This window comes from Trachemys scripta, chromosome 2, assembly GCF_013100865.1.
Source record: "Trachemys scripta elegans isolate TJP31775 chromosome 2, CAS_Tse_1.0, whole genome shotgun sequence".
In the NCBI taxonomy this organism is placed as follows: Eukaryota; Metazoa; Chordata; order Testudines; family Emydidae; genus Trachemys; species Trachemys scripta.
Window position 1 is genome coordinate 83,286,263 of NC_048299.1, and position 22,033 is coordinate 83,308,295.

Sequence of the window (22,033 nt, forward strand, 5' to 3'; positions counted from 1 at the left end):
CCCTAAAACAATACTGTATCTGAGACTGAGCAAATAATATTCAATGAATCTGTCGAACTAGTCAGAGTTTTTTGTGAGGGGGTTGTTTTGTTTTGTTTTTTTGTGCTAAAACACTTTATTGTACAGCTTAGTCTTCTGCCCATGGCGGAAGCATAGTAATGTTTGAGATTTAATTAACTTCATGTGGCACTGCAGAAATGGGTAGCAAATCAATAATGAATGCCATTACAGTCACCTTATGCTGCTATAATTCTCTGTGTTTGGTTGCACTAATGAGGTCTTGTTTATTTGAGAAGCACTTCAATAGCAACCAGGAGATTATTTTTTTTAATTGCTGATCTCATGTCTGTCACTGGGGATATGAAGTAACCTCAGCTGAGACTCTATTAGTGGGGGCCAACGGTTTAAGACCCAAGAGGGGGAATATGACCCATTTTAATGGTGCTGTTGTATAGTGTTTCTCAGGCTGAGAAATTCTAAGTATTAAGCTTCAGTTGATGTAGCTGTGGAAATCGGCAGCTACTTTGTCCTTGTGCTTGGTAGTTAACTGGGCAGGGGACTGGACTCAATGACCTCTTGAGATCCCTTCCAGTCCTAGAATCTATGAATCTCTGTTTGGTAATGATTCTCCTGGAGAGTAATGGAAGTAAGTGAGTCTTTAGCAAACACTTTAGCATTTGCTTTGAACATCTCCTCAGGGCTCTTTCTGCATACCAAGCAGTGGCGGCTCCAGGGACCAGCGCTCCAAGTGCGTGCCTGGGGCGGCAAGCCGCGGGGGGTGGCCTGCCGGTCCCTGCGAGGGCGGCAGTCAGGCAGCCTTCAGCAGCATGCCTGCAGGAGGTCCACCGGTCCTGCGGATTCGGTGGCAATTCAGCAACGGGTACTCCGAAGCCGCGGGACTGACGAACCTCCCGCAGGCATGCCGCTGAATCCGCGGGACCGGGGACCTCCCTCAGGCATGCCACCGAAAGCTGCCTGCCTGCTGTGCTTGGAGCGGCAAAAAAGCTAGAGCCGCCCCTGATGCCAAGAAAGAAATGTATCTGACAACTCACTTTAGGATTGTCAGGATCTCTCCCAGGAAGGACTTATGGAGACTCTGACATCAAAGCACTCCCACGAACTTTTAGTGTGCAGTTGCAGAGTGAGTGGCAGGCTAGTGTGCTGTATGTTCACACCCAGGCAGGGCCAACGAGGGGGGGGAAGCCGGTACAAATTACCAGGGCCTGGCAGTCCAGAAGGGGGCCCGGGGCCCGGCTTCCCTGGCTTCGCTCCCCCTCCCCTCCCATCGTCGGCCCTGGTTAGCCGGTCCGCCCTTGCTGGGGGATCCGAAAAAAAATTTTCACTGGGGCCCGAACCAGCTCTCAGCAGCCCTGCACCCGGGCTTGCCACACACGAAGCCTCCATGTAGAAGTCACTAGTGAGAAAAAGTTAACTAAATTGAAGGGTGCAAAACAGGAGTGCTGAGAATTTTATAACACAGCAACCTGGACTGTTGTTAACCTGGAGAGCTGAGCTAAGGCAGCGTAATCTCCTTGCACATTCATCGGACCAATGGAATTTACTGTGGAGAAATATAGGAAAAGGGCCTGAGTATCCCTTGTGCCAGTTCATATGGCTGCCTGGTGTAGAGTAGAGGCTGCCTCCCATTCATAACGGGGACACACCATTTTATGAAGCCCCTGGCCACTATATCTGCTATAGGCTTCATAATAAAAAAAAAAAATAAGGAGGAGCAGAGGTGGAAAGTGGTTATAACAGAACCGCAAGGCCACTACATCAGGTCTCATGCCAGGATTACAGACCTGTACCACGCACTTTCAGGAAAGTATGTAAGCTCATTCCCTTCCATTAATTTGAATTATCACTTCCAATCGCCATTGTTTCCAGTGTAAATAGTTTCTAGTCTAAACAAATGCTCCTAGTTAGCACAGACAGACTCTATGTGGCATGGAAAATTTCATGCTACACCACATTGGCCAAGAAAATAATGCCCAGCATTGCTGTAGTTGAAATAATACTGTGTGATAGGCAAAACGGACATGCTGTATGTCAGAGATAAATGAACATGAAAGGAGATGCAGCTTAGGTTTTCCCAGCGTGCTTTTCTTTCCCCTGACTGTTTTGCCCTCTTTAGACATCAGAGCCTGTCAAATCTGCCAACTTCTGTAACTCACACCACGATAGGTACCAGACCTCACCCACTGCCCTTCATAGCACTGCTAATTCTTTGCGGGGAGCATCGACGCAGTACCAGAGCCACCCTGAATTACAGGAAAATTACACAGTCATTCTGATAAAACATATAGTGCTGTAACTCTTCATCTTCACTAATTTTTCTTTTTAAAACTATGATTTCTAGGACAAAACCCAGTAAATATTGTATCTGTTTGCACTGAATTGTAAATGAAGACGTTTAAAAAAAATACATAAACTACCTCACTGAATTCATTCCTCTTCCAGCATCCTTTAACAGCTGTTCTTGAAATAGCTTTACCTGCTACTCAAGGACTGTACATAGGTGTGTGGTACTTTAATTTCTGTCAGGCTTGAACACAAAGGAGCATATATTCTCCCCAGGATGTATGTGCATAATACTTTGTAATGACTTTGTTGTTGCACCTATTAAGAAGGCAGCAATAGAGTTGTTTGTTAGAGCCTACAGGAGTAATGAGTTTTCTCCTTGCAAGCTCTTGTCTTAACTCTCAAGTTGCTAGTTGGATTTTGGAGTGGATTATGTACCTCACTGGAGTGGAGTCATTATATTGCAGTCCCATCTCTGGGATAACCCATTCCCAACATACTGTTAATATCAGTGGGAATTTACATGTATGCACAAAGTCAACAATACACCTCACAACATGACCCTGACTGCTGTGTGTTTTAAAAAAAAGTGACCAACTCTTCTGTTATTGAATTGCAGCTCCAGAAACTGAAAAGATCACTCTCTTTCAAGACCAAAAGCTTACGGAGTAAAAGCGCAGACAACTTTTTCCAGAGGACTAACAGTGACGTGAAATTACAAGTTGATTTGCTGCCTGAGGTGAGCACCAGCACCAGCCAGCTCCCCAGCTCAGAGAGCCAGACCTCCACACCCATCAAACTCCAACAGCAGTCAGAAAGCAACCAGGTTCATGTTTTCCAGGAGTACATCTTCAAAAAACCCACCTTCTGTGATGTCTGCAACCACATGATTGTTGGTAAGAATTATTTTGTTTGTGTGTGAGAGAGAATATGCAGAGTGGCCTTCCCAGACCATATGTGACCATAGAGATGTTCTTGACAGTACTAGTCCAAAGGAACTTGGACTGACAATCCACACCAACCAGCCCATTAATATGTTCATGGGCTCCTTGATCTCACACTTCAAGCTGTGTAGTTAACATAGGTTGCAGCTTGACCCAAATAACAGATATCTCCCCATGATGACACGTAGGTATCACAACTCAGAAGCTATGGAGCCAAATTTTGCCCTGTTGGGTTTTGATGAACATTGGTTCCTGTTGGCTGTATTGCTAGAAAATATGGTAAAATGTCATTCATTATAATGAATCAAATAGAACGAAAGTCCCACACTGTTTCACTGCATTCCAAAGTGTTAATTACTATTCTGATTCACCCTACAGAGATTATGTGTAAATTCGCCCAAGTGTGGAGGCTTGCCACACCAGCTTTGCAATAGTGCTCCAGAAGAGGTAGAGAGAGGGGTGCAGGCAGGATGGCGGCACAGAGGCTGCATCCTCTACATGTCATGAGGGGTGGGGGTCCATGCCAGCCATCAATAGGCCAATAGGGAGGCTGTTACTCGAGAATGTTGGCCGGCACACTCAGTGTTGCAAATGATTCACTTAATCTGGGATGATTATCCTCCCACATACAATGATGTAAAGCAGGAGCAATTCCATTGAAATCAATGGAGTTATATCACTGTAAAAGTGAGTAAGTTGAGAGGAGAACCGGGCCCATGTTATTCCTCAGGAAAAATTAGAGTGGGGCAGTGAATACTTTCATGTAGAAAAAGTGACACGCTTCCTTGGCTCAAGTATTAGACAGAAACCTGCAGCAGCGCATATTCTTCAGTATGGTGGCAGATTTCAAAATACCAGGTGTGATGTGAGAAAATGTTTGTTTTCTGAGCTGTACATTGGACCAGTGCAAACTAGTGTAACTCCATGGAGTTCTGGGGAGCTGATGAGGATGTGGCCCCTTGTCTGTTGTGAGGTTCTCTGGCTCCCTTCTCTGAAGATGCTAGTATGCTCGTTTTTTCAGTTTGCGGCGTTAGTGGTGTTCTGTCTTAGCTTTTCCAGTGGTTCTAGGGCCCGGGGCCCTCCTGCAGAATTTTTAAATGGATGGTGGGCCAACAGAAGACATTGCCCTGGACTTCAGCTGTATTTAGTGATATTCCTATTGTGACGCTCTCTAAGGGTTGTGGGGCACCTCACCACTACCTGCCCTTAGCATGAAGGAGTCTTGTCTGTGCTTGCTGTGGGTCAGCTTCTTGAAACCACCAGCCTCTGGCAGCACAAGCACTGCCTTCCAGGCCTCTGTAGGTCTTGCTCTCTTTGTACAGGTAGCGATAGGCACACAACCTCCCAAGTCCTCAGAGCATTACCTGCAGTGTCTAGCCCTTTCTCCAATGAACACTGAATTACCTAGGCCTGCTGTTCCCAAAGGAACAGCGCACACCAGTTTGTAAGATTCAACTCAGGCCATTCATTTTGCTTAACACCACAGCACCGAGATGTATTTATGGTGGAAATAAGAATAAGTTTATTATCAAAGAACAGAGATTCCAATGATGGAGAATAAGAATATTGGAAACAAATGGCTACATACAAAACAAAATCATGACATGCTTTCTAGAGACTGCAATGAAATAACAGATTAACCTTCTCTCCAAAGAAGCTTATCTCACCCAAAGTCTACTCCAGCATTTTCAACCAAGCCTGGTTGTGACCTCATTTTCAGAAAAGAAATTTGCTGTCCATTTATTTCCTTGGTGAGGGATGCCCAGGCATCTCCTTTGTCTGCCTGCTCCCCCAAATATACTGAAACAAACCTTTGATGTGCATCTCAAGATATGGTTCTCTCCAGCAGCTGTCTTTTTCTTACTGTTAGTTTCTTTCTGAAATTCTTACAATTCTTCATTTGCATTCAGTTCAGCCTGGTGATAGGAGACCCAATTTGAATGAGACAGTAACCAATTTATGTGTAAACAGATGGCTAAACATCTCTGGACTGACAGACCCTGTTTTTCATCTTCGCTGGTGACCAGTGCCTTGATACAGACTCAACAGATTTTCAGTGTATTTGCATAACTCCTTGCACAACATCCTAGGGTGACCAGATGTCCTGATTTTATAGGGACAGTCCCGATTTTTGGGTCTTTTTATTATATTGGCTCCTATTACCCCCCACTCCCTGTCCCAATTTTTCACACTTGCTGTCTGGTCACCCTACAACATCCATACATGTATTTTGTGATGATATTGGTGAGAAGTGGGACACCGGCTTTCATCTGAGACCTCACATGACATTTTTTTGGTGAACTAGAACGCACGTACTAGAATTAGGAGGTCCCTGTAAGCCTTCTACACCTCCTTGCAGAAGAGGTTCTGGGGTTACACCTATGTTAAAAAGGAAGCCTTTGAAATTAAAATGTATTTTAAATAAAGTTTAAATATAATGTGGGAGTTGAAGACAGTGCTGCTCGCTGATCTTGGGCACAGAGGACTAAGCCCTATCTGGGGACAAGTCATCAAGTACTATTATATATAAGGTTTATAGCCTTAAAAAATCTTGAGAGGAGGAGAATAGTTTCCTGTTTGAGATCAGAGGCCATGAGAGAGTATTAACACCATGGAATAATAGAGGCCTAGAGCAAAAGAAGTATGGCTGGCGTGGGTCTGATTGAGGACAACAGGTTATTTAAACCAAATAGGCCAATGTGGATTTGTTCTCAAGTATTAGTTTCAAAAATGTATACAGCTGAGAATATAAGCTCAGAACAACTTTGCTTCCCACTCTTCACATTTTTAACTGTCTCTCACTAATGCTGTGAATGATGTAGATTAGTAAGACTGCAAACCAATACAATTCCAAAATATTATTGCTCTTTTGTAGGTAGGTGGGGCCAACTCCCTGCAGCAAGCACAGCTCCTGGAAGTCCAGTTCTTATACACCCTTGGCCTTTTTTCAGCTTCCTCCATGACACAGTTTAAACAGGCGAGGCCTGAAGCAGGGCGTATTACAAAACATCAGTTTGGCCCTACCTGCATCCTGAGCTGGATCTCCCCAGGGCTTCCCCTTGAAGGGCTTCCCACCCCTCACTTTAGCCCTTTTGCTACAGAAAGAAACCTTTTATCCCTGCTGAGTTGCAGCTAATGTGACCTACTTTCTCTGGCTGCCTGGATGAGTCAGGTGAATTGCTCAGACCTCTGCTATGCAGCTGTTGGTGCATCTTCCACTTGAAGGTGCAAGGAAAAGGTGTTTCGAGTTTTATTTTACCACATGGTACTCTACAGTCTAGACACCCTGTAAAGTTATGTATGGAACTGCTTCTATTACAGCAGTCCTCTCCATCTCTTCTTCCCATAGCCATGTTTGATCTTACATCATTGTATTATGGACTGACTGTGAAAACTGAATATTAATATTTGCTATAGCTCAGTTACTCCAGATAAGCTGTGTAACTGTGGGCCATAAGGCTGTTGAAACAAAACAGGCACTTTTGGGGGGAATCTCATCATATTTCCTGCTTCCAAATGAAAAAGCTTGTGCCAACCCACTTCTGCCTTGGTCAGTTGTGATTCTGAATGTTCATTGTAATAACATAACACCTTTCATTCTTTCCATTCATATTTTCCATCAGCTGTGATATTTAAGGGTAATGAGTATATGGCTCAAAATTCTTTATTGATTGGAGTGAAGGGAAGGCTGAAATATGTTTTGAAAACTTGTAAAGGTCACTGAGAGAAAGAGTCCAGGAAAATCTCCGCTTAGCTTCAGATGGTTTGATTTTTTTTTTTGTCATCCGGAAGGATTCCAGGCTCACTTTAAATGGAGCACTGATCTATGAACTGAACAGCACAGTTGGGTATGGTGCTGAATGATGAGCTCTGCACAGCATGCTCTTCTATCCTGCCAGTGTGTCAAAATCTTACTGTAGCTTAAGAGCTAACAAGAAACTTACAACGCAGACAGCAGGCTCTCTATGCTGCTCTTTTCACTGAAGGTAAAATTAAAGTGATGGAACATGAAACATCATCATCCTACAGAAAATGTGCGTATCACATCCCTCTTTGTCATCAAGTACAATGAGCCCAATTCTGCCTTTCAGTGAGGGCTCCCTTATTGTCTCAGTTTGTTCCTTTTACAGATGTAGAGTCAGGAGATAAAGGTCAAATACATATAACTGGTTTCAAAGTACAGAATAGGATGGGTACAATGAAAAGCGACTTTAGTGCTTTTCATATAGTGCATCCCAAAATGCATTACAACCCATTCGAAAGCACTCACAAGGTAAAATTCCTGTGGAAATGAACAGGACATGGAACATTAATATGCTTTAAGCTTGGGCTTAAAGATGGGAGGCCAAGCGTTGCTCTCAGTTGTTTGGATGCAATTCCCTTATGCTAGAGTGGCAAAAGGAGCATTTGGCACAGAGGCAGACCAAACCAAGGAGAGCCTTCCACACTCAGGGGAGCACTACAGGATAAAGGGAGCTCCCAACTTCGGGCAGTTTCTTGCAGTAGTACTTTGGGTATGTCTACACTGCAATAAAACACCCCCAGCTGACCCATGTCAGGTGACTTTGGGCTTGCTGATCTTAGGCTTCAGAGCAATAAAGTTGCAGTGTAGATGTTTGGGTTCAGGCTGAAGCCTGCACTCTGGGACTTTCCCCCTTCATGGGCTCCCAGAGCCCAGGCTCCAGCCTGCACACAAATGTCTACACTGCCATTTTATAGCACTGTAGCCCGAGCCCAAGTCAGCTGACACTGGCCAGTCGTGAGTGTTTAATAGGGTGACCGAATGAGAGGAACAAAATATCGGGACACCAGGAGGAGCAAAAGAGAGAAAAAAAAAAAGGCCAAGTGCTGCCGGCAGAGCAAAATATCGGGACAAATTGCGTCCCGACCAGAGATCTGTCGGGACACGGGACAAACACCGAAAAAGATGAACTTCAGGCCACGTTAAGAACATAAGAACGGCCATATTGGGTCAGACCAGAGGTCCATCTAGCCCAGTATCCTGTCTTCTTCAGATTTGTCACCTAAAAAGAATGGCTCAGGTTTGGGAATCTCTCTCACATCCTCAGCCATGAAGACCGATGCAAAGAATTCATTTCGTTTCTCTGCAATGGCTTATTGTCCTTGAGTGCTCCTTTAGCATCTGGTTCGTCCAGTGGTTATTTAGCAGGCTTCCTGCTTCTGATGTACTTTAAAAAAAATTGGTTTTACTTTTTGAGTCTTTGGCTAGCTGTTCTTCAAATTCTTTTTTGGCCTTCCTAATTATGTTTTTACATTTCATTTGCCAGAGTTTATGCTACTTTCTATTTTCCTCACTAGGATTTAACTTCCACTTTTTAAAGGATGCCTTTTTGCCTCTCACTGCTTCTTTGACTTTATTAGCCACCGTGGCACTTTTTTGATTCTCTTACTATGTTTTTTTTTTAATTTGGGGTATATATTTAAGTTGAGATTCTATTATGGTGTCTTTAAAAAGTGTCCATGCAGCTTGCAGGGATTTCACTCTAGTCACTGTACCTTTTAATTTCTGTTTAACTAACCTCCTCCTTTTTGTTTAGTTCCCATTTCTGAAATTAAATGCTAGAGTGTTGGGCTGCTGTGGTGTTTTCCCTGCCACCGGGATGTTAAATTTAATTATATTATAGTCACTATTACCAAGGACCTGTTCTACACCCAACTTCAGATGCTTCTTCTCGTTTTTTGTTTTCTTTTCTAAGATTTCACTTGTTTTAGGCAGAATGTGATAACTCAGTTCAATGTGAGGTGAAGGAAAAAGTCTGTCAGCATTTAATATCTACATACCAGCAAAGACAGGAACTGTAAATGTAATGCCACGTCAGAAAAAAGAATCTTAAAAAAGATAGGGTGATCAAAACCACGTGTTCTCTCTTTTCTCCCAGTCTATGGTGTGTCATCACTCATCACTATAGTACTTTGCGCTTAGCAGAAAACATTGTGTCAGTACTTCACACTTAGAAGAAAACATTGTGTATTTAAAAAACCCTGCTCCATCTGTGGCCCTCTTCTAAACATTTTACTCATTTACGATTCATTTCCCGTAATGACTCAGATGGCAAAAAAATCTTATTTTCCACACATTCCACGCAGGCTGCATGTAGTTAATACATCCTGTCTAAGGCAAATATAAGTGGCAAATCAACAAATTAACCCAACTTGGTTTTTAAAATATCTGACATGAAAATAAATCTGTTTAGAAATGTATTTTCAGTGTTCCCAGTCAGTAAATAGCCATTCATTTAAAACAACCTTATAACAGTTAATTATTTTCTTTAATTGAAAACACAGCAGTTGACTTTCACTACTCACCTTAACTCTGACCCATAACATCCACCCACCTTATGGTGATATGTATATTACAACTGCTATAAATCCATGAATAACTAACTTTCATTAAATCATTGAATATAAATTAAAGCAATAATACTTTCTGGATAGATGTCAGTTCACCCTAGCCTTCATAAAGCCAGTGTGAGGATTTAATGGGTATTCTGGGATCAGCAGCCCATGTAATAGATAGTGAATTCAGAATTTGCAAAAATGGGAAGGACAAGGCAAATGATCTCTGTCTGTCTAGATGCTGATCATCTGTGACATATCCATTCACGGATGGTCCTGTGACTGCAACAATCCTAATCTTATGTAGATTTTACCACTCTGATATTCACCTTTGTCACCCGAGAGAGAGATTACTGCAATATGCTCTCCTTGCAGAGTTATCGTAACTTTCTCCAATCTGGAAAAAACACTTTATTTTATTTTTCCGGTGGAAAAGTTTTAAAAAAACAAGAAGAAAACTGAAGGGGGCTGGAAGAGGAGAGAGAAAAAAATCACAAAGTTTTAATAAAGTGCAATACAAAATTCATGCATTAGTAATCCTATTTATCCCTCCAATGATAAAACAGCGCACACTGACAAACCAAACTCAGATGCAGTGTAAGCAGGTATAACTCAATTGCACTGAAGTTAATGGAATTGTGGCCATTTACACCAAAGCTGAATGTGGCCTCCGTTGCCACGGCTTTGATATGAAGCCTTCAGTTGAAATGACGTGGGCTTGTATTTTTAGTAGGGCGGGGGATTTTTGCTACATATAGTATCTGTTCAGTTGTTTAGGGGGGTTTTTCTGTTTAAGTAATTGATCTAAAGGATCTATCGCTGATGAGAAACTCCTAAGCTATATGCATTATCTGTAGTACCTTTGACTGCTTTTTCTGAAACTGAAGAACTTTGTAACCAAAAGTGTGCACCTGGAAAAATCCATCACAGGATTCATGTGCACTAGGGTTCGTGCCTCAGAATTAGGATAAAGTACCGAGTATCTCTGCTGAATTTAAGCTTCCTAATTGAAGGCCCGATGTGGCAAACTGTTTACGTGCCTGAGTAGTCTTTATTGACACGATCATCCCCTAAAGCCAATGGCCAAGATTGTTCCCTTTTGAGGAGGATGGAACCTGCAGGAGTGGATTCTAGTGGAGAAGATCTTTGTGGGGAAAGTTTACAGGAACAGCATTGAAACCTGGCAGGTCCACGAGAATCCGAATGAGACCAGGCCATCCACAGAGAGGCTCTGTACCATCACATGAGGTTTGGGCCCAGCCAGAAGTCTCAGCTGGCTCCTTTCCAGAGCCACTTCCTAGCTGTGATAGTTCCTAAGGCTCCTGTGAGACTCAGTGCAAAGAATAATACTGCTTGTGACTGTATTAACTTTTTCACTAGATCTTTCAGGATCAGAGGAAAAATCATGTGCGTTGCCCTCCTTCTGTGCTCACTGCCAGTCTCTCCTCAGCCATGTTTACACTAGCACTTATATCAGCAAAACTTTTGTTGCTCAGGGGTGTGGAAAAAACACTCCCCCTGAGTGACATAAGTTTTGCCAGCATAAGTGCTTGCATGCACAGCGCTATGTCATTGGAAGAGCATCCCAATGTAGCTACCACCGCTCATTGATGGGAGCTATGCTGCTGTAAGCCTGTAAGTGTAGACATGGCTTTCTTCCCAGTCTCCACACTATCCCCTGGCACAGACCCTGTTTTAGGGGGAGTGGGAGGAATATTGCCACAGACGTTGATAAACCCATTTCTATACAGAATGGGGGAGATCTACATGTGATGGTTCTGCTCTGTGTGGGTATAGGGGGCATGATAGGCCCAATGGATCTACTTGTGTGAGTAAGGGTTTAGAGGACTGAGCCATATTCTTCTGTTCAAAGGGTATCCTATATATTATTATTGCAAGAGGACAGAGTAATTCCCTTATCCCTTTAGGTGTATTTTCAAAAGCACCTGAGAGAATTAGGTGCTCACTCTGACTGACTCTAATGGGAGTTTGGCACTTTTTTCCTTGAAGCACTCTTAAAAATCCCAGCCTAATGTTTACTTTAGCTTCATCTAGTCTCTTCTGTGAAGAGTTAGTGGGAAACAGACATTAAGCATTCGTAAAAGGCAGCAGCAGAACTTGGTATAAAACCTTAACTTATAAATACCTGTTAGCTTGAAATTAATATTGTAACAGGCTTTGATTTTTTTGTTAAAATTGGCTATCGATAAGTACTAACCCCTACCACTGATAATGTAACACAGTTAAATGTAGCACTAGTTATACTGCAGTAGTCCATAGGCAATCAGCTGCGCCTTTTGTAATATAGCCCTGAAAGAACAGTAATTGATTCCAGCCCTGTAGCTACCTCTCCTGTTGGTTGTAAGAGTGCCCAGTGATATCCAGCCATAAGTCTGTAAAGAAACAGAGGAATGTACAGCACCTCTGTGTGAAATTGATATTTCTCTTTGGTAGTAGGGATCTAAGCATACTTTAAAGTGAATATTGAAAAGCAAATATTGGGTCTGTTTATCCTTTGGGAGGACTTGCTCCTCTGAGATGAGGTTAGAATTTTATCTTTAAATTGCCTAGAAAAGAGCTTGGAAGCCCACTTCAAATTCTAATTTGTCCTTGCAAGGCATCAAGCATAGTTCATATTTGTTACTTTATTATTTTTAACTAACTGTAAATTTTAGAAAATTAATGTGTTTAATCTCCAGTTGGTCACTTTCAGGCAGCTGGGTAAAGTTTGTTGCCTAACAGACAGGAAGGTGGGCAAAACTTTCAAAAGTACGTTGTCAAGGCACTTCGAACCCAGACTACTTGTGAAAACACTACTACCGCTGAAACAATTCTCACTAAATGTGTTTTTGACGGCCCCATGATTGCTCAGTAGCGACACTGCTGTATCGACCAATACAACAGAAGACTGTGGGGAGAACCTAGACTTCAAATGCACCACCGGACCGGGTTGGGGGGGGGGAACCATTTTCAAAAAGTACTTTCCTGAGGCTAATGCTGCTGTCAAGTGTGACTCTCTTCTAACTGACCTTTTTAGGAAGCACTTTATTTTTCTACCTCTAGACCTGTCTTTGTAGGCCATCTAAATATTGCAATTATATAGAAGACTGCAGTTACTGCTTGCTTGGTAAGTGTGATGAAGGGCCAAGTCAATGGGAGTTTCACCTTAAGGACTGCAGGAACCATAAAGTAAGTCAATTAATGGAGTTGCTTTTTCAAGAAAGTAAAATGTTGCATATAGCAAGGATGGCAAAAGCGCCCCACACAGGAAGCTACAGCATAGCTTGTGGCTAGCGTTATCGTTAAGACAGCAGCATGGCTTAGAGATGTGATGATCCTAGTAGCCAACATGCAGCACTGCATGATGTGACCCATTGCTACTCTTGGCCATACTTTCATATTACAAATGGAAGTGGATGCCAGCAGCTCCATTTTGTGACCATTGTGTTTCTGGATCCTACATTGGATGAAGTTGAGGTGCCCCAGTATAAACAAACGATGAAGTCTTTGCCTTCTTTGACACAAGTATATTTTATATGTGTGGGTGCAGAGGATATTATACACCTGCTGACACCCCAGCCTGACACTCACGAGGACACACCAGATAGTTGATGCTTACGACTAGATTATAAATCTTTTTTTCCTGCTAACAGCGACTCTGATTACAACTTGTCTATGGCTGGGAGGTTCCCTTGTTATCTGCATGAGGTAACTTGGAAACAAAATATTTGGTCACTACCTGAAGAGCATACTCTAGGGATACGTCTACATTGCAATTAAAAACCCATGGCTGGCCTGTGCCAACTGACTCAAGCTCATGGGCATGGGCTTGGGCTAAGGGGCTGTTCAATTGTAGTGTAGACGTTCAGACTCAGGCTGAAGCCTGGACTTTAGGACCCTGTGAGGTGGGAGGGCCCCGGAGCCTGGGCTGCAGTCCAAGCCCAAACATCTACACTGCAATTAAACAGTCCCTTAGCCTGAGCCCCTCAAGCCCAAGTCAGCTGTCATGGGCCAACTGTGGGTGTCTAATTACACTGTAGAAGTACAGTATATTTCTTATCTCAGCTCTAACCACAGTTCTGTCTCATGACATTTTGTGCTATGACATTTCATTTCATTGAGACCAATTATTGTAAAAGGAACCATACAAATTTAAGTCCCTGTAAATGAATTTTATCCGAGAGAACTCAGGTAAAGCTTCAGGTTTCACTGAGATCCTCTTTGAAGTGCCTTTGGTAGAGTTATGCTCATTTGGTCAAGAGAAAGTAACAAAGCAGGTGACTTATCTTTCCAGTGTAAGCAACATAAAAAATTGATTTTGGACTCAAGTTAATTATTTGCCAGGAATTATTTGCGGAAAGTATTTTCAAATAATTCTGAATAAGGAGTTAACCAATCTGTTTGCAGCCAATTCATGAAAAGAAAAGCAACATTCATCAAGTAAATAATTTATTAGGAACCACTCTAGACCGCGATCCTGACCTCTTTATGTGAAACTGTGCTGGGAGCAGAGTGGTGGCAGCTTTGTAGTGGATGCCAGAGCCAGACAGCTAGCACAGTGAAGGATGGCTTGAGGGTACTCGGTGGGGACATGTGGTGGAACACACCCTTCTCTCTTTTTGAAAGGATCCGCTTGCACTCCCATTTAATCCCTGTTTCACGCCACAGAGTATGCACTGGAGTAGTGGAGCTCTGACCAGGCCCATTAATGTGGGGGATCAGGGAGAAAAAGGGCCTGGACATCATCTTCCCCCAGTAGCATCTATGAAGCAGTGTGCAAGAGTCAACTTTAAAGCCACGACCAGTGTTTCCATAATAGCTATAACTGGCTCCCTTGTTGATAAACTCAGTAGCGAGGTTATGGACTGAATGTATGTGAAGATGCCAGCTGGTCCTTAGTTCCAGGCCAGGGTTGAGGCATATTCATTGGTCAGTGTAGAATGCAGCAAACTTCCGTATCTAGGGCTCTTGATGCGGCACCTTTCACCAGCACTAATGTGTCTCACACACACACCAAGGACAATGACACATGGAAAGCTCAAAATAGATCCTGTGCTGCCCTAGATCTTTTAAGAATCATCAGGTATTTGCAGAAAGGAGAACACCTTGCATTCCTCTTTAAGCATGCACACAGAATAGTTCCCTGGAGCTTGCTGGGAAGAGAGAGGGTATTGTTAGCAGCAGTATGGGGTGCAAGCTACGTACATGCTTACGGGTGAATACTGAGGTGCTGCGTGCTATGGGATGTCTTAAAGTTACTGGCAGTGGTCAGCAGTCATCTTCTGGTTTGTTCAGCATGAAAGTTCATATTTACCCTGTTCTGATCTAGCTGTAGCCGTAGGTGATACTGGCAACCACTGAGGGTAACACATCTGAAAGGGCACCAGAAAAGAGGGCACAGGAAGGCTGCCTCTGAAGGTGCAGCAGATTTGAGTCATCCTGTGAAAAACATTTGTTGTCTGGCTCCAAGAAGACTACACTATTTAGGAGTGCTTTGCATCCAACAGGGAGATCCTTCCTGCTCCTGCACACCCTTTTGGTTAACTCCCTTTGAAACACCATTGCAGCTAGGGGCACCTTTGGGAGAGTAAGCACCAAATCCATTTATTGTCTAGGACTGGGAATTTAGAAGGAGCCTATGGGGATTAACTGAATTTGAATGGGATTTGGGTACCTAGCTCCCTTAGGTTCTTTTGAAACAACCAGTCTTGAGCTCTGTCGTACCTAAGGAGAGAGAGCCCTGTTCCCATTCTGCGTGGGAGCTTGTTTGTGATATAGCATTTGTTATCATTAGGGGTGGATACAGCCCAAACTTCACCCCTTTCTACAAACCAAACCTGAATTTTTGTAAGGTTCTGATTGGTTCAGATAAAACCCTTTGCTGATTTCCAAAAGCCAGCCCCTCAACAAGTCCCTTTCTGAAACATACACACAAGTCCCCTTACATTTGAAGTTATGCTGTTGGGGACTAGCTCACCTGATCGGCTCCACTGGATCCTAAATACAAACCACTGGATTATAACTCTCCCAATTTCCTTCCCTGTCTCTAGTACACTTAGGCCTTGTCTAGGCTTGGGATTTAGCTATCAGACCAGAAACTGGTATATTTGCTCTCGTGCAAACCCCAAGTGTAGAGAAGGAAAGCCAAAATTTGCACTGGTTCAATTTACTCCAGCTTGAATCCAGGGTAAACTCAACCAATGCAAATCATGGCTCTTGAAACCTACATCTGGAGTTTGCAGCAGGGCAGCTACTGAACACTGAATGAAGGCTATTCCCAAAGATATACAAGGCCTTATTCATCTGGCTGAACTAATGACCAAAGCCTATGAAATATAATGAATTTTTTATTTACCAGTCAAATTATCTGGCTCCAAAGATTGACCCAAAGGAAGAAAAGTGCCTTTCACGTATATTGAAGAGATGGAGTGAAGTCCTGTATTGATCATGTGAAAGAGATCTTTCCAGCAAATGAGAGGCTTTCTTCTTTTTAAAAAAATTATGTCCTTTGCAGCTACTGTGTAGAGTTGTTTTTAAGCTATCACTGCTGTGTTGAGTAAACCATAGATCCAGGACCAAATTCTATTCAAAGGTTGTAACTGATGGCAGAGTTTACCTATTTCTGTGTCCAACACTTAATATGAGAGCTGGTCAGAAATTTTCCAATGAAATGTTTTTCTGTTGGAAAATACTATTTCATCAAAACCAAAACTTTCTGTGGGAAGTATCCATTTCAACAAAATTTTATTCTGAAAAAAAAAAAATTGAAATGAAGCATCTTGATAATGACTACTCCATTTCAAATGATTTTTTATTTCAAAATGACTTTTTGCTTCAAAATGTATTTCATAATATAAAAAAGTAGGGCTTTTAGGGCTTGTCGATTAATCACAATTAACTCACGTGATTAATTTTTAATCATGATTAATTTTTTTAGTTAATCGTGATTAATCGCAGTTTTAATTGCACTGTTAATAGAATAATAGATTTTTTTTGTTACATAACTGCACTCAAAAACAAAACAATGTAAAACTTTAGAGTCTACAAGTCCACTCAGTCCTATTTCTTGTTCAGCCAATCGCTAAGACAAACACGTTTGTTTACATTTATGGGAGATAATGCTGCCCACTTCTTGTTTACAATGACACTTTACAGTGAGAACAGGCGTTTGCAGGGCACTTTTGTCGCTAGCATTGCAGGGTATTTACGTGTCTGATGCACTAAACATTTGTATGCGCCTTCATGCTCCGGCCACCATTCGAGAGGACATGCTTCCATGCTGATGATGCTCGTTAAAAAAATAATGCATTAACTAAATTTGTGATACAATTCTCCCCCAAGGAGTTTAATGTCTCCTACTCTGTTTTACCTGCTTGCTGCCATATATTTCATGTTATAGCAGTCTCAGATGGTGACCCAGCACATGTTGCTCATTTCAAGAACACCTTCAATGCAGATTTGACAAAATGCAAAGAAAGTACCAATGTGATAGCTACAGCACTCGACCCAAGATTTAAGAATCTGAAGTGCCTTCCAAAATCTGAGAGGGACGAGGTGTGGCGCATGTTTTCAGAAGTCTTAAAAGAGTAACACTCTGATGCAGAAATTAGAGAACCCGAAACACCAAAAAAGAAAATCAGCCTTCTGCTGGTGGCATCTGATTGACTCAGATGATGAAAATGAACAAGCGTCGGTCCGCACTGCTTTGGATGGTTATCGAGTAGAACCCATTATCAGCATGGACACATGTCCTCTCGAATGGTGATTGAAGCATGAAGGGACATATGAATCTTTAGTGAGTCTGGCACATAAATATCTTGTGACGCCAGTGTCATAACTATAAAGGGAAGGGTAACAGCTGTCCTGTGTACAGTACTATAAAATCCCTCCTGGCCAGAGACTCCAAAATCCTTTTCCCTGTAAAGGGTTAAGAAGCTCAGGTAACCTGGCTGACATCTGACCTAAAGGACCAATAAGGGGACAAGATACTTTCAAATCTTGGGGGGGGAAGGCTTTTGTTTGTGTTCTTTGTTTGGGAGGCGTTCGTTCTCGGGACTGAGAGGGACCAGACATCAATCCAGGTTCTCCACATCTTTCTAAACAAGTCTCTCCTATTTCAAACTTGTAAGTAAATAGCCAGGCAAGGCGTCTTAGTTTTCCTTTGTTTTCTCAACTTGTAAATGTACCTTTTACTAGAGTGTTTATCTTTGTTTGCTGTACTTTGAACCTGAGACTAGAGGGGAGTCCTCTGAGCTCTTTAAGTTTGATTACCCTGTAAGGTTAATTTCCATACTGATTTTACAGAGATGATTTTTACCTTTTTCTTTAATTAAAAGTCTTCTTTTTAAGAACCTGATTGATTTTTCCTTGTTTTAAGATCCAAGGGGTTTGGATCTTGATTCACCAGGAGTTGGTGGAAGGAAGGAGGGGGGATGGTTAATTTATCCCTGTTGTAGATCCCAAGGGGTTTGGATCTGTACTCACCAGGGAATTGGTGAAAGGTTTCTCAGGGCTTCCCAGGGAGGGAAAAATTGGGAAATGGTGGCAGCGGAACCAGAGCTAAGCTGGTAGTTAAGCTTAGAAGTTTTCATGCAGGCCCCTACATTTGTACCCTAAAGTTCAAAGTGGGGATCCAGCCTTGACAGCCAGCTACAACAATGCCATGCAAACACCTGTTCTCACTTTCAGGTGACATTGTGAACAAGAAGTGGGCAGCATTATCTCCTGCAAAAGTAAACAAACTTGTTTGGCTGACCAATTGGCTGAACAGGAAGTAGGAGTGAGTGGACTTGTCTGCGCTAAAGTTTTACATAGTTTTATTTTTGAATGCAGGCTTTTTTGGTACATAATTCTACATTTTTACGATAAAGAGATTGCACTACTGTACTTGTATTAGGTGAATTGAAAAATGCTATTTCTCTTGTTTTTTACAGTGCAAATATTTGTAATCTAAAATAAATATACAGTGAGCCCTGTATACTCTGTATTCTGTATTGTAAGTGAAATCAATATATTTGAAAATGTAGAAAACATCCAAAACTATTTAAATAAATGGTATCCTATTATTGTTTAACAGTGCGATTAATCGCGATTAATTTTTTAATTGCTTGACAGCCCTAAAAAAAAAAAGTCAAAATCAAAATGAAATGCTTCAGCTGACCCAAAACAAATGTTTTGAAAATTTGAAATCGCTGAATTTCCTGTGAAATGGTTCCTGTACAGCTCTACTAAATATGATACTTGGGGTTATCCTCACTCAGGGCCAAATTATGCCCACCCGCACACACCTGTGGCTTCAGCTCAAGTCAGTTAGGCCTGGTCCCCACTAAGCCCCCACTTCAGACTAAGGTACGCAAATTCAGCTACGTTAATAACGTAGCTGAATTCGAAGTACCTTAGTCCGAACTTACCACGGTCCAGACGTGGCAGGAAGGCTCCCCCGTTGATGCTGCGTACTCCTCTCGGCGAGCTGGAGTACCGGCGTCGACGGCGAGCACTTCCGGGATCGATCCGGGATCGATTTATCGCGTCTTAACCAGACGCGATAAATCGATCCCAGAACATCAATTGCCTGCCGCCGGACCCTCCGGTAAGTGAAGACGTACCCTTAGAGCTGAATGTGCCTCCAAGAGCAGAATTTGGCTTCAGATTAGAAAATTGCATGTAGCCAGATTCTGAGGCGCGTGTGTGTAGTTATCCTCTGCTGCTCGCTCCTGGGCAGCTTCTGTGACATGGGGGGAAGATGGAGGGAGGGAGGGGTTGCAAAAGTAAGTCAGATATCTGTCTTTTCATTTGGCCGGCTCCAGAATCAGCTCTGCTGCTCTGTCTGCATTAACAAAGTCCAGGTACACAACAGAGAAGTTGGTATGACAAATTAGTGTTCGTACCACAAGAGGAAACAGCCAAAGCTTTAAGAAGTTTGGAACAGCAGAAGCGCAGAGGGCAATCAGCTGTTTACATATCAAGGGTTTTTTTTTAAGTCAAATTGTCTTAATCCTTTGGCACACAGCATTCTCTTTCACTTCAGATTCATTGGTAATGGAGTGCCACAAGCAACAAAAACGTTAAACAGTTATTAGCAGAACAGAGGGGATAAAAAATCCCCTATCTGTGATGTACTCAGAACAGATTGTTCTTCTATTTCCCAGCGTGGGGTTCCTTTCCCCCTTCTCAGTATAGCGAATGCACTGCTCTACATTTTACAGCCAATGCTTTGGTCTGATAGTATTTTCTCACCTTCCAGGTTCCTAGTCCTGGGTTGTAGACCTCAGAAAATTGCAGGTTTAGTACAGATAAGCATCTGAACTTTTGAGAAGCTTATCCCATAAAACACTCAGGAGCCAGTTTTTTAAATCAGGTGTCCGTTTTTGCAGGTTTGAAAAGACAGGTGCAAATAACTTGTGCCTACACAAATAGAGGCCATTAAAAATCTGGCTTCCCGAATCAAAAATCTCTTTTTGATCTAGGAATTGAACTGTAAATCTCATTTGATTGGACTTTCTGGCAAGTTTATCTGCCCAAACTAAGCCCAAACCCTTGGCCTTTACTGGTCCTTACTTCAGCCACTTCTCCTGTTCTTTATTCTATTCTGGTCAGGTTCTTATACCACCCTCATCTCCAGAGTATCTGAGTGCTTTCCAGAAGTAGCTCTCCCCTTTTCTACCAGTTACCCTCCATGGGAAATCTTCTATAGGAAGATTTTTTTTAAACATTTAATTATTTAACATCTGCTGTAGTATGTATGGTCGTGACTGAAGTAAAGACACTGAAATCCATAGTTAGGCATCCAATGTTGCCTGATTTTCATGAGCAAGCCCGGTGCTCGGACTCTGAAAATCAGGCCACAGACTTAGGTTGTGTCCGTTGAGGAAACCCAACTTAAAAACGTTGGCCTAAATCTGGCTTCTATTGTAGTATCCTGTAGTGTTTTTAAAGATGTGTTTGTGTTGCTTATTTTATCTGAACCACTTTTCCGTGTTAAAAATATTGTCTCGTACCTATTGCTTCTTGCTGTTTAGCAAGTTCCAGCAGCGGTGATAAATCTGAATATTAGTACTGTGCTTCTTTAGGCAGTTTTTATCTGCCTTTCAGATAAAACAACCCTCTACAAAGTTCTGTTGCATGTGGCTTGCAAAGAACTCACCTGACGCTGGCAATCCTTGTTTTGCAGAGGAGTAGTTGCTATTGAGACATCAATGCCAGTTTGTTTAAAATACAGTAAATTAGAGATGATTTATTCCATTTGTGTTTTGGCTTTAATAATACATTTGGCTGTTAATTTATTTATCATGTTGCTCTTGCATCGTAACCAACATTTAGATAATCATCGACAAGAGGTGATATTTTAAGAAATGTGGTGGTGGATAGTTCCTTTCAAGGAGAGAAGCAGTTAGCAAAGCTGCTGAATATTTGATAAGTGAATGCTGGGAGAACTCTGGCTTTATGTGTTTACTGTGAGGCAATCAGCTCACCATCTTCATAACATTAAAGGGTCTAGAGTGAAATTCGCCCTTGTACAGAAGGCCAGTGTGCCACTTAAGCCCTATTTCAAGGATCGATTCATGACCTAATAACTGAGTAATGGTGTTACTGCTGTAGACATTACGGAGCTGAATTACAGATGGAACAAGTGTGTTTTCACCAATGCACGCTGGAGAGAGAAAAATAAACTTATGTGTGACATCTTTAATGGTGAAGGGTTTTTTTCTGGACCAATCCCTGAAGAAAAACTTGCCCGTTCATTAATTTTGTCCTAACACAATATTTCTAAAGAAAGCTCTGTCACTGGGAAGTCACTTCTAATTTTATGCTCTGTTTTCCAGCCTGCCTGCATACAAAAGAACTCTTTTTTTTTTTTTACCAGTCTATTTCTACATGTTAAAAAAAGCTATCTGAAATTCTTAAGCAGCTCTGGATGCATGGGAACTAAAGGTGACTCAAGCAGAAATGAATTTCCTGCCCTAAAACGTTAACATCCTATCTTCTGCTGATTGATACGTTGTTAATATATTATGCTCAGGGAGGTTTGTACACAGTTTGACACTATATTTCACGATTCATTGAAAAGAGTGATTTCAAGGCTATGCTGAAGTTCTCTATCCTTAACAACCAACAGAAATGTGTAATAATAAAAAAAAAAAAAAAAAAAGTAAAGGTGTAAACTTCACAACACATCAAAGTCAGACCAATACTGTCACTTTTTTAAGGCAGATCACTATAAATAAATTCTTTGCCTCTTTTCATTACTCTGTCAGTTTTTAAATTATATGTAGAGGTTTTTAAATCCTCCATCCTACAGATCCACCCCTCACATCTGGAACCCCTGTTCCACTGAGTTCAGGCAGTAGCAGAACCTTTGATAGAGAGGGCTGTTTGACGTGCTATTTCTTTTCTTAACAAAGAAAAGAGAAATTGATCCTTATGAACTATGC

The 22,033-nt window shown here is 42.0% G+C and overlaps 1 protein-coding gene across 1 annotated transcript in view; it reads left to right on the forward strand.

Moving 5' to 3' along the window:
- STAC (SH3 and cysteine rich domain) overlaps positions 1-22,033 on the forward strand; it is a 107,972-nt gene that overhangs the window by 24,236 nt on the left and 61,703 nt on the right. The window contains exon 2 of the mRNA XM_034761080.1: positions 2,921-3,197. Coding sequence (XP_034616971.1) covers positions 2,921-3,197 — 277 coding nt within the window. The remainder of the gene's footprint in view (positions 1-2,920; positions 3,198-22,033) is intronic.